Source organism: Chanodichthys erythropterus, chromosome 3, assembly GCF_024489055.1.
Source record: "Chanodichthys erythropterus isolate Z2021 chromosome 3, ASM2448905v1, whole genome shotgun sequence".
Lineage (NCBI taxonomy): Eukaryota > Metazoa > Chordata > Actinopteri > Cypriniformes > Xenocyprididae > Chanodichthys > Chanodichthys erythropterus.
In genome coordinates, this window is record NC_090223.1 from 20,821,416 (window position 1) to 20,838,339 (window position 16,924).

The 16,924-nt window shown below is 37.1% G+C and overlaps 1 protein-coding gene across 2 annotated transcripts in view; it reads left to right on the plus strand.

Annotated features, from left to right (window-relative positions):
- LOC137017251 (adenylate cyclase type 9) overlaps positions 1-16,769 on the plus strand; it is an 81,740-nt gene extending 64,971 nt beyond the window's left edge. For both annotated transcript variants that reach the window (XM_067381293.1, XM_067381295.1), the window contains 6 exons: positions 2,084-2,186; positions 2,464-2,672; positions 5,859-6,018; positions 7,150-7,292; positions 10,008-10,031; positions 10,176-16,769. In XM_067381293.1, coding sequence (XP_067237394.1) covers positions 2,084-2,186; positions 2,464-2,672; positions 5,859-6,018; positions 7,150-7,292; positions 10,008-10,031; positions 10,176-11,457 — 1,921 coding nt within the window. In that variant the 3' untranslated portion in view covers positions 11,458-16,769. The remainder of the gene's footprint in view (positions 1-2,083; positions 2,187-2,463; positions 2,673-5,858; positions 6,019-7,149; positions 7,293-10,007; positions 10,032-10,175) is intronic.
- Positions 16,770-16,924: the final 155 nt, after the last annotated feature.

Below are 16,924 nucleotides of genomic sequence, written 5' to 3' on the forward strand. Positions count from 1 at the left end.
GTGTGTCCTCCAGTCCTGGACGATCCATTTTTCTTGTCTTCCTCTACAAACGCCATCAATGCACTAAAAAAAGTTACTTACAGTATTTTAGTGCAAAATCAGTAACCGTTGTAATCCAGTGTAACTCGGTGCTGATATAGCTCTATTAAAGTGCCACTGTTATGCTTTTTCAGATAATACCTTTCATGTGGTGTGTAATATACTGCAGCTGTTTGTGAATGAAAAAGGTCTGTGAAATTTCAAAGATCAAAGTGTAGATAAAAGGAGTTATTGTTTCCTGAAAGGAAAAACTGGTTCTGAAATGAGTCGCCAACAATTCTAACCTTACTTGCTGCACAAACTTAAGTATATTTGTAACAAATTTGCATAATGCCAGCCTATCCGGTTGTTAAGTCTGACGTTACGCGGCAGCGCTTCCGGGTCCTAACGCTCTATCTCATACCACAAGAAAACAACTAATGGTGCTAATATACATACACGATGTGGTGTAATACTACAAAAAAATATATAATTACAACCTTTATCTCCATATCAAAATTCCAGATGGCCAGACAATGATTCATCTTTTATAAATTATTAAAATATTAATATCTGTTACGCTGTGAGCACGGAGACTGTTGTGTAGACTGCAAGTATTTAAAATGTTTAACTTTTTTAAATGATTGATGTTTAATATGAATAAATAGCGCTCATAAACGGCCGTCGATGGCATTCTCAAGTGAAACGAGTCGAGGCTTGGACCCGGAAACGGCGTTCCTTACGTCACGACTTAACAAGCGGATGGTCTTCATTGGCTGCCTGCGGACAATGATGCAATCATTAGTGTTCATATCACTGTGTATCAAGTGCTGATGAAGCTGCCGGAGCTGAAATTTAGATTTGCTAATGGGTGTTTGGTTTCAGAGCAGAGTAGACCAATCACAACAGATTGGGTCATCTGACCAATCAGAGCAGAGTAGGCTCTCAGAAAGGAGGGGTTTAGAGAGACTGAATCCTTTTATTGAAAAGTTTCAGACACTGTCAGAAAATAACTGATACTGCAATGTATATTATGAGAAAAAATAAAGTGTTTTTGACCTTGAATGCATGTAAACTTCAAAACTAAATGAGGAACCTTAAAAACAGCATAGTAGGGGCACTACTTTATGGAATTGGTCAAATTAACTCTAATCGGATTGATTGTAATTTACTAAAAAAAAAAAAAATAGAGAAAATCTGTTAAAGACAGCAAACCTTTAACATTAATACTTCTCATACATTACAAAAAATAAACATGAGAACAGTAAACTGTATTTAACAACATTTGTTTTTTTTCATAAACTGCAAATATGGCGCTTGCGAGTCTGATTTACACCAAAATTAACATGCAATCAGTGTTGGGGAAACCTACTTTTAAAAAATAATGTATTACAATATTGCGTTACTCCTTGAAAAAGTAACTAATTGCATTACTTAGTTACTTTTCATGAAAAGTAATGTGTTACATTACTTTTGCGTTACTTATTCTCATTATCTCATTACTTATTCTGGGCTTGCTTGTTGTTGTTTTTTTTAATAACAACATAAAAGCTCTATTTTTGGCAAAGGTAAAGGCCCTTTCACACCAAAAGTGAAATGAATAAGCTTCAGGCTGATCACAAATGTGATGTTTTACTAAAGTCATGTTTGCTTATTTGTATGGTTGAATTGGATCATTGATGGTCAGCAGAAAAGACATTGGTAATAATACAGAAGGATATTTGTTTAATTTAATATATTTAATTATTGTATGTTTGCGCAATAAACACACTGTTTTTATTCATTTTGAGGAATACTGAATCTGTTTGTGTAAGTGAGATGAGTAAATGCTATTTCACATTTAGTCTAGAGCTACAATAACCATCATGTTCACACACAACACCTCTGCACTTTATTCCTCTCAACATGGAGACAGCAGAGCTGTCAGTCAAGAAATGAGAAAACAAAGTCTCTCCTTCTCTCTCTCTCCTTATCTTTCTGCATGCATATAAGAAAACAGATGCAATCCCCTCCAGATGATTTCCCTCCACAAACTAATGTTGTTTTCTGTGCTTCGGTCTTGCAGTCTGATGAAAGATTACTTCTTCAAACCGCCCATCAACAACTTGAGCCACGCTTTCATAGACAAATCCCTGGAGTCCGCTTACAGGACCAGCTACCAGGACGAGGTAAGACGTTCCTTTCATTCATCTGTCACTTTTCATTTGTTCTCACTCTGTCATGATGTTTATTACTGTTTTTTTTTTACTCAGTCTAAGTCTGTAATTTTGGCTAACTGCTCAGAACTGTAAATTTAGTTTTGCTGTATGTAGCGCCCTCTGGTGGTGTGTCTGTTGAAATGCATGTAAAGATATCATGAGTCGTAAAGATGTTATATTAGGCAATATCCTTTGAATCAAACGTCTCACTTGATTTGATCAATCATTTCTTTCTGTTCATTTTCAGGTTAAGACACATGCTCCCGTCCAGACGTTTGCCAGTCCAACGTTCAGCTCCTTCCTAGACATGCTCCTGTGCTGTTGTGTTTTCCTGGCTCTGTCTTTGGCTTGCTTCCTGCGACCGCTGGTTACCCAGCAGCCCCTGCCCACACCTGCCCTTATAGTGGCCGCAGTTGCAGCTGTGCTTGAATGTTTGGCCCTAGTGCTTGCTATACGGTGAGTGTGAAGATTGTGACCATTTAGTCGTCCTCATGTCGTTCCATACCCATGGAATTATTATTTTTATTATTATTATTTTTTTTTTTTAATGAAACATTCTGAAAAATGTACTCTTTTATGTCCTGCCTGTTTTTGGTTTTATACGTATAATGACATTGACGATGGGTTTGTAGGTAATTGAACCCAAAAAAAGCTTTACTGTGTATTCCAGGTCTTCTGAATCTCATTGACACTTGTGTAAAATCAAATATGGCGCAAATATGTCACTTCTAACTTTGAAGAAAATACATTTTACAGGTTTGGAATGACATGAGGGTGAATAAATGATACCAGAATTATCATATTTAAACTTGCCTGTGTGGATGAGGAAAAAGAAGGTTTCACTTGCTCTAAATATTCAACAAATCAAATTGAATTATTGTTTTAATGCATTCCAGAAATGCCTCCAATGCTTGTGATCTGTCAAGTCAGAGTATTTTCAACAGGAATTTCAAGCCTCTTAAAATGAACGAATTCTACAAATATTGCTGCTGTAACAGAATGGGACTGAGCTGAAAATATTATAAAATAATATACGTGGTTAAATAATTTAGTGGAATTACACTTTCAGCCTCTGTTTTAACCGGCATGTGGCTGGATCTCTTCCAGGATCATACAAAGCCATGTTTTTTATTCAAGCTTTATCGTTCTTTTGTAGATAAAAATAAAAATTTAAATGCAATTTATGTGCTTTCAGTCACCTTAATTGAAGCCAAATAAATGCCAGTAGTTTTTAAGAATATCTCTCCTGGTAGCAATGTGATTAAATGACGATAATTGTTTTACTGCCTGGAAATTGTGGTGAGATTTGATTTTACTGTCTGATAAAAAATGTCAATATCAATTATGTGCTTTTTACAGCCAGTACATTTTGGTCTATTGGAAATTTTAGACACGTTTTGAGTGTTTCATTGTCTGGATGATGGACTACAGACTGAATAGACACTATTCCTACTTTGTTTTTGTTCACATCAGTGTGATTTTAGTATCTTTGGGATACTATTATAGTTTTCATTAATATTTTTAATGTTTTTTTTTTTTTGTTTGTAATTTATATTTTCAAATGTTATAATATTAATTTAATTTATCATATTATTTAATTTATATTTAATTTTAATTTTATTATTTATTTAATTTTCATTTTAATTTTAGTTAAAGTTTTAGTAATTTTGTTTGTATTTTTGTCATTTTTTTGTTTTTATTTTTAAAAAAACAAATGTTATTTTAGCACATCGTGGTAAACTAAATAAGTTATTTTAATTTAAGTAGCATGAAATGTTTTCTATGATTTTAGCTAAATTTACACCTGATCACTTCATGTGTTTTTACTGATCATTTTACTGATCTGATTTATTAAAATGGTTTAAATATAGTAGTCAACATTTGAACTGGATCAAAAGAGTTAATCAAAGTTGTCCTTAGAAGGTTTTTGGACAACTTTGATGAAGGGTTTTGATCCATTTCAAATGTTGACTACTATATTTACATTTGGCCACATAAATATGTCTCTGCAAAATGCATATAAATCCGATCTTTATGCAGATTTAACAGAGTTCACATCAACGAAAGAAACACATATGAGCTGCATTTTATTGATCATCAGCTAAATTTAAGATCAAAGACTGCAATAGGAGAGAGTGGCATCAGCACTGGTTAGATCATTAGTCTCACTACTTGAAGATGATTGTGTGTTGAGCATCTGCGACTTACTTTCAGTTTAATTTGCAGCAGTTTGTGCGTAAGCTTGCTGAAGAGATACTCTACCGCGACGCATGATACAGTAGCGCTGATGTTTCTAGCTATAACATGTCATATAGCCTATAACACACTCTCACACTTAAATTTTTTAACAATTTGGAAGAGTAAAATTTTACAAGATGTCCCCAGAATGTGTCTGAAGTTTCAGCTCAAAATACCCCACAGATTTTATTAACAGAACATTTATTATAGCTTATCAAATTTGCCCCTATTTGGGTGTGAGCAAAAAACGCCATTTTTGTGTGTGTCTCTTTAAATGCAAATGAGCTGCTGCTCCAGAAGAGGGCGGAGCTTTAACAGCTCACGCTTCGGTTGCTCAACAACAACAAAGCTGGAGAATCTCACGCAGCCAAAATGAGGATTGTCAGTAACGATGTTCAGCCTTACATTGTTCAAACCAGAGTCGACACTGATGGAGAGACTCAGGAAGAAGTTACAACTTTTAGAATTAAATTGGACGTTTCTGAACGTTTAGTGGATAAATTTATGTAGTTGCTGTGGAGTTGAGTAAACTCATCGACTAGCATGTGCCGTCATGTTAATCTTTTGTATGAAAATCCAGTATGAACACCCACTATAGCGTACCTGTTTGCTAAACAGAGCCATACACACCAGGTTAATGTTTATGACTGCTATCAAATGCTGTGAATGGTCTAATATTTTTTCAAAAATATCGCTCGGACAGAAACGCTCCTTTTTTAGCAATCGAGCTTGCAAGGTGAACTTGCAGGCTATCCAAGCTAACGAGACTCTAAATAGTGTTCAGTGCTCATCTGTGCAGCCAATGACAGAACAATTAGCATGCTTTTCTCAAACTTTTGCCATGGCGTTAGAACTGGTAGACCGCCGTGGGTGGTAATGTGCAGATTAAGGGGCACAAAAGGGGAGGGGAGCAAAATCTGAACAGCTAATTTTTTTTTTCACATGTTTGCAGAGAAAGGCTTACCAAAACAAAGTTACTGGGTTGTCCTTTTTCACGTTTTCTCTGTTGGTAGATGCACCGGGGACCCAATGACAGCACTTGAAATCAGAAAAAGTCTGAATTTCATGATATGTCCCCTTTAAATCGGTTTGTAAAGCGTTTCAGAGGGGAGGTGTAACCGGGTGTAAACAGGCACTATAATAACAATGGTTCACATCAAACTAAATTTGGCACCTGCTCTGACTAAGCTCCACTAATTTACACCAAGAAAATGGCTGGCTTAAATTTTGGGAGTTTTTCTCATATTCCAGTATGACGTTGTTGAGATGTTTTTCCTATTTGTTGTTCACAACTGACTGTTACTGGAGAGCAGCGTAGTGTACAACACACCATGTATTTGAAGGGCATGTACTGTTGCTGTACAGTCCTGATGAAATGTGCATATATCATTGTCTACTTTACAGAAGAGCCTTTTACCTGGACAGCGTTCTGAACTGCACCATGAGCCTCCTTTGGGCCATTTCTGGATGGGTCCCTCGTCACATGATCGGGGCGGTGCTGGTGTCTTTACCTGCCGTGGCTGTCTTCTCTCATATCACTTGCAATATGCATGACTCCATACAGGTAAACATTTACCTCACAAACACACACTTGTAGCACATTCATATTTTTTTATTTATTTTTTTATTATTTTTTTTTTTAGAGAAACCCAGTCCTAGTGCTGTTGTGGATTGCAGCACATTTTCCTCCATCCGTTTTATCTGTGCATCTTTAGGTAGAATTAAAATATAAAATAAAATATAAGCAAATACTATAATAGTATATAAATATTACTAAAATTGTAGTCACAGGTTTGTGTCAAACTAGAGATTTATTCTTATCATATTGTATTAAATCAATCAAACGCTTTACACATGTTCAGAAGTTTGGGGTTGGTAAGATTAATCATTTTATTCAGCAAGGACACATTAAATAGATCAAATGTGACATTAAAACTAATTTACATTGCTACAAAAGATGTTTATTTTATATAAAACTTTCTATTCATCAAATAGACAAAAATGTATCATGATTTCTACAAAAGTATGAAGCAGCACAATTGATTTCAACACTGATAATAATCAGAAATGTTTCTTGAGCATCAAATCATCATATTAGAATGATTTCTGAAGGATCATGTGACACTGAGTGAGACTAATTTCAAAAACACTGAAAATCTTTCCAACCCTAAACTTTCAAATGGTAGTGTATGTATATATAAACATTCTTATGATAGTTTATGCCTGTGTGTTATAAAAGAGTGTCCTCATCTCCTGTCTGCTTGGAAAGTTTATTAAACTGTATTGAGTTTTCCTTGTATTGTACATTTTCCTTAAAAAAATCTCTAAAAGGAGTTGTAAATAAAGTATTTATTGTAAAAAACACAAGAAACTATTTCATATACAGTATTTCCTTTGTTATTAGCAAAGGAGCAGCAAAACACATACAGCATAGTTAGTCTTGCTATCACAATAAATGTGCATGCTGGGGTAAATGCTTTTAAGTGTGCACTTTAGTATGTAAAGTACATATTTATTATATAACCTTTTATAGATGTGTCTGGTGTCCACTCCACTGGGTAGCATAGATGCAGTAATTGAAGCGCATTTATGCTGCTCTCAGTCATGGAAGTACATATTTCTGTAAACTGCAATCCTGCACGTACTCTGCTGCGAGCATGAGCATGTTTAATTCATGTCTAATTCTTTTCCCCAGTTCACCATGTTCACCTGCTGTGCTGTCATAATTGCCATCATCCAGTACTGCAATTTCTGTCAGCTGAGTTTCTGGATGCGTTCAAGCCTGGCGACGCTAGCGGGAATCACCTTTCTCAGTGTGCTCTGGAGCCCTCCTTGCAGGTTCAAACAGTCACAAATACACACAGTATACACTGAACTTTTGCATGCTGCAAAAAAAAAAAAAAAAAATCATAGCTTTTTTTAGTATTTTTGACTTGTTTTTAAACAATAAGAATGTCTTATTGCACTGGTAGATTTTTCTTTTACCTTATTTTAAACAAGAATCATGGGGAAAAAATATATATATATATGCCAATACAGTAAGACAAAATGTTTAGTTTTTTCAACTGGAAAACAAGACATTTAAAACTAAAGAAGTTATCATTCAAAAGTTTGTGGTCAGCTTCTTTTGCTCCTCACAGCTGCGCATATTTGATCAAAAATTCAGTACAACAGTAATATTGTGATATATTATTACTATTTAAAACAGCTGTTTTATAATTAAATATGTTTTAAAATGTAATTTATTCCTGTAATGGCAAATCATCATTAATCAGTGTCACATGATCCTTCAGAAATCCTTCTGTAATGCTGATTTGATGCTCAAGAAACATTTCGCATTATTGCCAATGTTAAGTTGAGCACAGTTGTGCAGCTTCATATTTTGGTTGAAATCGTGATACATTTTTTTCAGTATTCTTTAAGGCTTTTCACACTGCACTTAACCCTAGGTTATCGTCAATTCTAAACACTGCTTTTATCCCCGGGTAAAGGAACGTTTCACACTTGTAATTTAGAAGTAGGGTTAGCACCACTTTTACCCGGGGTTATGAAACCCTGCTCCGGAGCAGGGCTAGTACCAGTTTTGCCCTATTAAGCCCTCATTAAAGTGCCAAACCTGTACAGCGTGAAACAGCGCAGTGTTACAATGTTATGACTAGATGTTTAGCAACCTAATCACGTGCCTAATATTCACATGCTTTAGACAGTCACAGAAACACTGTGTGTTGTATAAACATTTGTTTCAGTCGTTACATAAAAAATGTCAAGCAATGACGGATAATGAGACCAAAGAAGAAAACTTTTCATTCCTTTATATCTGAAAAGTCCATACAGAAAAAAAACCCCAAAAAACTTGATGGTACAGGGTTTAGGAATGTACAGATTTAATGGTTAACCCCGGGTAAATTATGAGCAGTGTGAAACATGAAGTAAGATAACCCAGGATTCCCAGGGTTTAAAATAACCCAGGGTTAACTATTTCCAAGTGTGAAAAGCCTTTTTGATTAATAGACTTTTCACATTTGAAATAGTTATCCCTGGGTCATTACTGGGTTATCTTGCTTCACATTTCACAGTGCTCATAATTTACCCAGGGTTAACAATTAATCCTGGGTATTCATAAACTGACATTTCACATTGTACATTCCTAAACCCTGGGTTAACATTCTTATTCGCATATTTGCAGTGTCAGTGTCATTGATTGGATAAACGCAGCACACAACCTGTTTAAATAAAGGCTCATTGGGCATCCTCATATTGCCGACTGTACTAGTTTATACTGAATGAACATTTCGGGCTATAAAGGTAAGAATGAAACAGTCTCTTCCTCACTCAAATTGTTGCGTTTACTGTCAGCATTTGACATTTTTCCTCTCAAACGCTGAATTTATTGTTCGATGCACAGTGTTTCTGTGACTGTCCAAAGCAGGCAAATATGAGCATACGATTTGGTGTCTGTTGCTAAGCATCTAGCTGTAACATTCTAACACTGCATCGTCTCACACTGCACAAGTTTGTACGGGGTTAATGCTGCAAAAGTGGTGCTAACCCAGCTCCGGAGAAGGGTTTCATAACCCCAGGTAAAAGGCAGTGTTAATCCCGCTTCTAAATTACAAATGTGAAACATTACTTTACCCGGGGTTAAAAGCGGTGTTTAGAACGACCAGGGTTAGGTGCAGTATGAAAATCCCTTAAATGTCTTTACTTTTGTCACTTTTGATTAATTTAAAGGATTAGTTCACTTTCAAATGAAAATTACCCAAAGCTTTACTCACCCTCAAGCCAAGGTGTATGACTTTCTGATGAACATAATCTGAGATATTATAATAAATATCCTGACGCATCCAAGCTTTATAATGGCAGTGAGCAGGATCAACAAGTATGAAGAAAGTGCTTCCATCCACATCTACCCAACATAAACGTTCTCCACATGGCTCTGGGGGGTTAATAAAGGCCATCTGAAGTGAAGCGATGTTTGTGTAAAAAAAAAAATCCATATTTAACAAGTTATGAAGTAAAATATCCAGCTTCTGCCAGACTGCCTTCCATATTCAAGTTACAAGATTGTGTAAACTGGTGTCACGTCAGTTACATTTTTTTCGTAAGCTGAATAGGGAAGGCGTTTTACACTTTCTTCGTACATTGAATACGATAGGCGGTCTGGCGGATGCTAGATATTTTACTTCATAACTTGTTAAATATGGATATATTTTACACAAATGCATCACTTCAATTCAGAAGGCCTTTATTAACCCCCCGGAGCCGTGTGGAGTACACATTTATGATGGATGGAAGTGGATGGAAGCAGTTATATGCCATTATAAAGCTCGGATGCGTCAGGATATTTATTAATATTTCTTATTCCTAGCATGGCTTGAGGGTGAGTAAAGCTTGGGCTAATTTTCATTTTAAAGTGAACTAATCCTTTAATGCATCCTTTCTGAATAAAAGTATGAATTCATAAAGGTTCATGATTTAAACCTTTTTATAGATTAGCTGTGTTATTCTAATACTAATTCAAAGCTAACTTTTCTCTGTCAATTTTTCTTCTAGCACTTGGGAACGTTTGTTTTTGAGGTAAGTTTAAGACTACGGATACTTCTTTCTGTTTCACATTTTATTCGTTTGTTTTTATGCTAGCATACCACTCAAAAGTTCTCAACCCAGTGTTCATTTTTGCTTTACCTTTTAAATTGTCTTACTCTGTATTCACTTTACCAGATCCAGTGATTTCAACAGCAGCATTAATGACGTCCAGTCCTCTGGAGATGATTCGGCCCAACTACAGGATCTACTCGGCCCAGAGGCTTTGGTTGCCTTTTTCCTGTTGCTTCTCCTTGTTTGGTTCCTCAACCGTGAGTTCGAGGTGAGCTACCGTCTACACTTCCACGGGAACGTGGAAGCAGACCAGCACCGCATCAAGATCCAAAACATGCGGGACCAGGCGGACTGGCTCCTGCGCAACATCATCCCAATCCACGTGGCCGAGCAGCTGAAGGTGACCCAGAGCTACTCCAAGAACCACGACAACGTGGGCGTCATCTTCGCCAGCATCGTCAACTTCAGCGAGTTCTACGAAGAGAGCTACGAAGGCGGGAAAGAGTGCTACCGCGTCCTGAACGAACTCATTGGGGACTTTGACGAACTCTTGCGCAAGTCTGACTTTTCCAACATCGAGAAGATCAAGACGATTGGCGCGTCCTACATGGCAGCATCTGGGCTCAATACGCAACAGTGTAGCGACCAGGCCCATCCGCACGCCCACCTGCGAGCGCTCTTCGAATTTTGCCTGGAAATGATGCGAGTGGTGGACGACTTCAATAAAAACATGCTGGGCTTTAAGTTCAAGTTACGGATTGGGTTCAACCACGGACCCCTCACTGCGGGAGTCATCGGCACCACCAAGCTCCTCTACGACATCTGGGGAGACACGGTGAACATCGCCAGCCGGATGGACACAACTGGCGTGGAATGTCGCGTTCAGGTTAGTGAGGAGAGCTACTGCGTGCTCAGTGGAATGGACTACGAGTTCGACTACCGCGGTACCGTCAACGTGAAGGGCAAGGGTCAAATGAAGACCTACCTTTACCCGAAGAGTGCAGACAGTGGACCTGTACCTCAATACCAGCTCTCGGTCTCTCCAGAAATTCGAGCGCAAGTGGACGGCAGCATCGGACGCTCGCCCACTGATGAAATCGCCAATATGATGCCGGCAACCAGTGCCAGTAGAGTAGGTCCGTCTTTCTCCGTGAGTTCAGGGCTTACCGGAGAGGGATACGCTGGTAGAGACTTTCCCGAAAAGGTTGCTGGAAGCAACGGTACGTCCAAGGCCCATCGATCTGCATCTGCTGTTGTCCTGACATGCATACCAGAAACCAACCTGAGCACAAGCGGTAAACCAGCAGAACCAATCTTGACCTCTCCTGTCCGCGCAGAAAACGCAGAGGCCACTGCAAAAAAGGCGGGAGAAATAGCGTACATGGGTGAAATGACAAAACTTTGACTCTAAACGCGCCAACAGTGTTGTTGCTGTTGGTCTTAACCCTTTAAACGTGGGCTTGCAACCCTCTCTGTTGAGTTTGTAGGGATAGGCATGATTAGGGACGGATGCTAGCGTAGATTTGTATCTGTGTATGTGGAGTGGAAAGTTTAAGCACATAATCTTAAAGTGTTTATACCGCTAGCTGAACCAAGACACATTTTCACATTTAGTGCCGTGGACGGCGATGCTGGACTGTAAAAACTCAGAGGAGCCACATGAACCATTCCTACGTGGAATAAGAAATGCTGGGGAGATGGATTGGGTCGGCACAGACCTGAAATCCCATCCTTAAACAGACCGCAATTATTCCCGCTAATTTAATTTTGACTATTATTCCCCTACTATTGTCTGCCTTCCGTGAATTGTTTTCTTTTAAAGAAGTGCCTTTAGGATGATGATAATATGTACGAGGCATTCAAAAAAAATTTCTCAATCAAACCTTTAGCTAAAGATCTAAAAGATCTAGCATGTAAAATTAATGTTAGAAAATGCTTTAATTTTTGTGAAAGTATTTGGTATATTTTGGAATATTTATAGATATTTTTTGAGTTCTCGCTGTCGAACATTCATCAGTCAGTATTCCGAACAATTTTACAAAGCAAAACTCTATATTGCGATGATTGCGATTTTAAAAAGACCCAATGACTCTGAATGGTGCATGGCCAAAAGTGTCTGTGAAGAAGTATTAGTGAAATGTACAGCAAGCTATGGGCTGAATCCACATACAATGAAAACTATCAAACATTTCAAAGGAGATTACTTCTCTTGCTTTTTCTTGATGCATGTATTCCTAACTGTGGCCATTCTGTCTCTTTTTCCGTGATTTTTCCTGTCTCTCTTCATTCTGCAGCTAAATGTTGGGTTGAGAGCTAACAATGAGTTCTTAGACAACGTGGCAAGTTTGCCTTAACGCTAATGAGATCATACTCTTAAAGGACACACTCGTAGTCTTAAAGGACAAAAATGCATTCATGCATAAGCTACTGTGACTGGTTTTAAGATATAGGCAGTTTGTTTACAACATAAAGTCAACATTGAACCCATAGTTCCTAGTCTTAGTCTGGATGATTCATCAGTGCACGTAGTTGTAAAAGCAAAAATGTTTGTCTTTGTAGTCTTTCATCAAAATTTAAACTTTCTCAGCCTCTGAAATGACTTTTCTTTTCGGCTGCACGGCTCGGCATGGAAAATGAAGTTAGCCAATAGCTAAATAACATTGCATTAGACTACTTTTGTAAGTAGTGCAGCAATTCAGTGCTGATTAATGCTAAACTGATTATGGCAATAATAGCAGATAACAATAGATTTGAAAACATTTTGAAATTGGGAGATGCTGTGGTCAAGAATTCTCCTCAGATGGTGTTGATTCATGTTTGACTTTATTCTGGTATTGCCTGCTTGGATAAAATTGCCTGGTAATGCCTTATGGATAAAATTAAACCCTCATTGAATATTATGTTGCACTTATAGGTGCAGTAAGCGATTTTTGAGACATAAACACCCCCCTCCCTTTATTGCTCTGCCCCCAAAATGCACGAACACACAATGCAGCTTTATCATAGCTGAAGCCAAGCAAAATAATGCTTTGTGAAAAATAAAGTGAAGATGGTGAACAAATGAATAGGAAGAACAAAAAAATGAACATATATACAAGAGTATCAAGCAAGAGTTGGTTGTTAGTAGGGCTGCCCCCTAATACTCGACTAGAAGAGACGTAGTCGTCCAAAAAATTGTATTAGTCGCAGAAAAAAAAGGCTTGTGGGGAAGTCACGCAGTCCTCGATTGGGACAGATTGTTAACAGCAGGTCCTTGTGGTAATTACAATATTTTGGTCAGGAAATCCAAACGTTCGCTTATCATCCATCAACCTCAAATACGGCTTATCATTTTAAACATGTAAGTAGCTGCTCGCGCTAACATTAACCTAGATAAATGTGCGCTATTATTAGGTGCATATCTAAGTTTGAAAAATATATCTATAGAAAACTTTAAATGTCAAGCGATTGTCAACCAATTCAAGTGGGAAACAAATATTATACGATTATGTAATTGTATGAAACATGCATATAGGCGTGTCCACTACTGCAGAGATGACGAGTCAGCATTGTCGACTTCAAACAGAAAACATTATCTATAAATTATTAAAATGTTTTGTCAGTCTCTTTGCTGTTTTTTCACAATACATTCATAGTCGTTACTTTTGCCGGTGCGCCGCGGCAAGCTTTATGTGTGCATTTGAGCGCTGATTAGGCTATGTGTTATATGCAGTTGGCAATTACAGGTTCATTATTCTGATTTATATGGCTTAGTAATATACATGTGCGATTAGTCGACTAATCACTGAAATTAAAGACTACTAGTCGACTAGAAAAAACTTTAGTCGAGGGCAGCCCTAGCTGTTAGTCACCAATAGCACAGCAGCTCCAGATAAACAATGACCAGGGTTGGGGAGTAACGAAATAACCAAATTTTAACCAAATAAGAGGGATCATAAAATGTTATTTTTATTTAGTACTGTCCTGAATAAGCTATTTCACATAAAATATGCTTACATATATTCCACAAGACAAAATGACTGAATTTATAAAAATTGCCCCATTCAAAAATGTATATACCCTTGAATCTTAACTGTCCTGTCATTACATTGATAATCCACGACTGTTTTCATGTTTTGCGATAGTTGTTTGTGAGTAAAAAATGGTAATTCTGACTTTTTTCCTTGCAATTGCGAGTTTGCATCTTACAGTTCTGATCTTTTTTCTCAGAATTGCGAGATATAAACTCGTAAATGCAAGTTATAAAGTCAGAATTGCGTGATTAAAAACTTGCAATTCAGACTTTTTTCTCGCAATTGCGAGAAATCTCACAATTTGGACTTCTTTTCTTGCAATTCTGACTTTATTTACTGGGAAATTGTGAGATTATATCTCAGAATTTTGACTTTATAACTCACAATTGCAACTTGCAATTCTACAATTCTGAGAAATCTAACGAAATACATTACGAATTACTTTTTAAAGCATGTATTTTGTAATCTGTAGTGAAATACATTTTAAAAGTAACCTACCCAGCCCTGACAATGACACTCAAAACTGTCTAGTTACTATAGCTAATATTACAACAACAGCATATCTTGGTTCTGTGAAACATAGCAAAACCAATTTACTCACATATGAGTGTAACAGTCATAGGCTAGTAAGAGATTTGCTTGTAAACCTTACTCCCCTGAACACAAAAGGCACTCTACCTATAGTGTTAGAGTACCCGACTCACATGCCAGTGAACCCGGGTTCGAGTCCCTCTTAGAGTGGGCGGTTCGAACAGGAGGGGTTAGATGAGCAGAAAAATTTTTAACTCTGTGTCCATTTTCAGGCCTTCCCTCTTCGGTCTCTTCGCCCTAAAGCTCTTGCCTGATCATCACCCTTCTGACCTTTTCTCTTTTGTAATGCCTCTTAGCCATTTTTCTTTCTATAGTCTTTCTTCAAATCTCCCTATTACTCACCCTCTCTTCTGAGTCATGAGACTCAGATCTACTAGTCCGATCTACTTTCAACACCATTTCTCAGAAATCGCTCACTGCACCTTTAAGAAAATGCGTCAAATGAGAGTACGAGCGTGCCATTTCACGTTGGCTTCGATTTTGGTTGTCGTCCACTGACAGAGTAAGCGAGAAAAATGAATGAAATTTGTTAAATGTGAAAAACTTTGACTATATTTCAAAATAAATGGACAAGAAATGATGTTCACAGTTAAGTGCCCATAGTGGCAGAACGGACTGGTTTATAATCTAGGTAAGATACTCCGGCCAGTCAAATGTACAGACTCGATGTGAATATTAGAATAGATTAGACCATAGCCTTGACTCTGCCTGCTTGTCTTTTGATGTGCAATAGTAAAGGGTAAATTATTGTATGGGATATTAGCAAAAGGATCTGTAAAAGTAGATTTTGCCATTGAGTTGTCGCTTTGTAAGTAACTTGATCTGCACTGATACTGCATCCATTTTATGACTGTCACATGCTTTACTGTACATGATGTGTTTACCTTTTGATAGCAGTTTAACAGTTTGTTTTTCCCCCTTACATTTTGGCTTTAAGATGGGGAACCTTTATTAGTTTAAAAGGGTTGTGTGCTCAAAGATTTTTCGTGCTTCACATTTATAGGGATTGTGCTCTGATTAAGTAATTATAAGAAAATGTGAAATCTTTTTTGACATTTCTGTGAATTTGCAATCTGCCAAGAACCTTATACAGGTAAAAGGGAATTTGTCAGTATTTCTCATTGTATATATTAGTGCCTTTTACTCATTTAGAATGCATCAACTAGTCATCATTCTTGTTTTTATGTTCGTTTTCATACTGCTTGTGTATGATAAATGTCTTCAGATTTAGCGCTGTGCCTTTTCTTAACAATTAGCTTGACGTGTTCATTCTCCCTGTATATTCCTTTTGAATGTGAACTTTGTAGGATGGATATTGTCATTTTACTCCAAGGTGCCATTGTTAAATACGTCATTTTTATTCTCTGCTGATTTTAATACTGTTAGGTTGATGTGTTTTTGGTGACGCCAAGCATAGCAATCCATGTGTATTTATTATATATTTTATAGGGCACAACTTTTGCTAAATAATAAAAGTGCCCTTGCTGTCTGGAGGGGGAATGATGAGCACACAACCCTCCTCTGTTTCAGAGAGCAGAGCAATATAAAACTTGATCCAACTAAATAAGCATTACGCGTCAGCCTCTGAACTGCTGCTTTAGAGCTTGAACTTAACTTGCCGAAGCACATTTATGTTTTCTGTCATAGTCATTTTAATGGAAACGTGCTTCTTATGAACTTTCCATTCCATTACTTCTGCTTGAGACTTCAGCAAAAAACACATAGGGTGAATGAAAGGGCTGATCTATATGCATGATAACGGTAGAGCAGCATTTTATTTCTTTTAATCTACTTTACAATCACTTCAATTGATGATTACAAGCAATTTGACATAAGAAATGTGTGTATATGTACAATCTGACACACAAAAAGTGTGTTTTCAACAGAAGTATCACACAATGGGACTTCTTGCCAAAGAGTGTAATTATTAAAGAATGTATGATTTTGAGTTTCAGCCAGTTTCTTTGGAAATGTTTTCATTGTATTCATTTGTATAAATGTTCTCCTATGTTTGTACATACGCATTGCTCTGTATTGACACATAGTCTAGTTATTTTTTTGTATTATTTATACCGATGCATGTGCCATACTGTTCATCGAAGCTAATGGATGAAAAGGGAAAGTCAATAATACAGTGTTGAAGTCTACCTTCTGCCTGGTGATTTGTAGTGAATCTACCATAAACATTTCAATGTCTGTTCACATTAACAATATATATTCTGCACACACATTGCTTTAAACATGACTTTCTGTGCTTTATACTTGAAT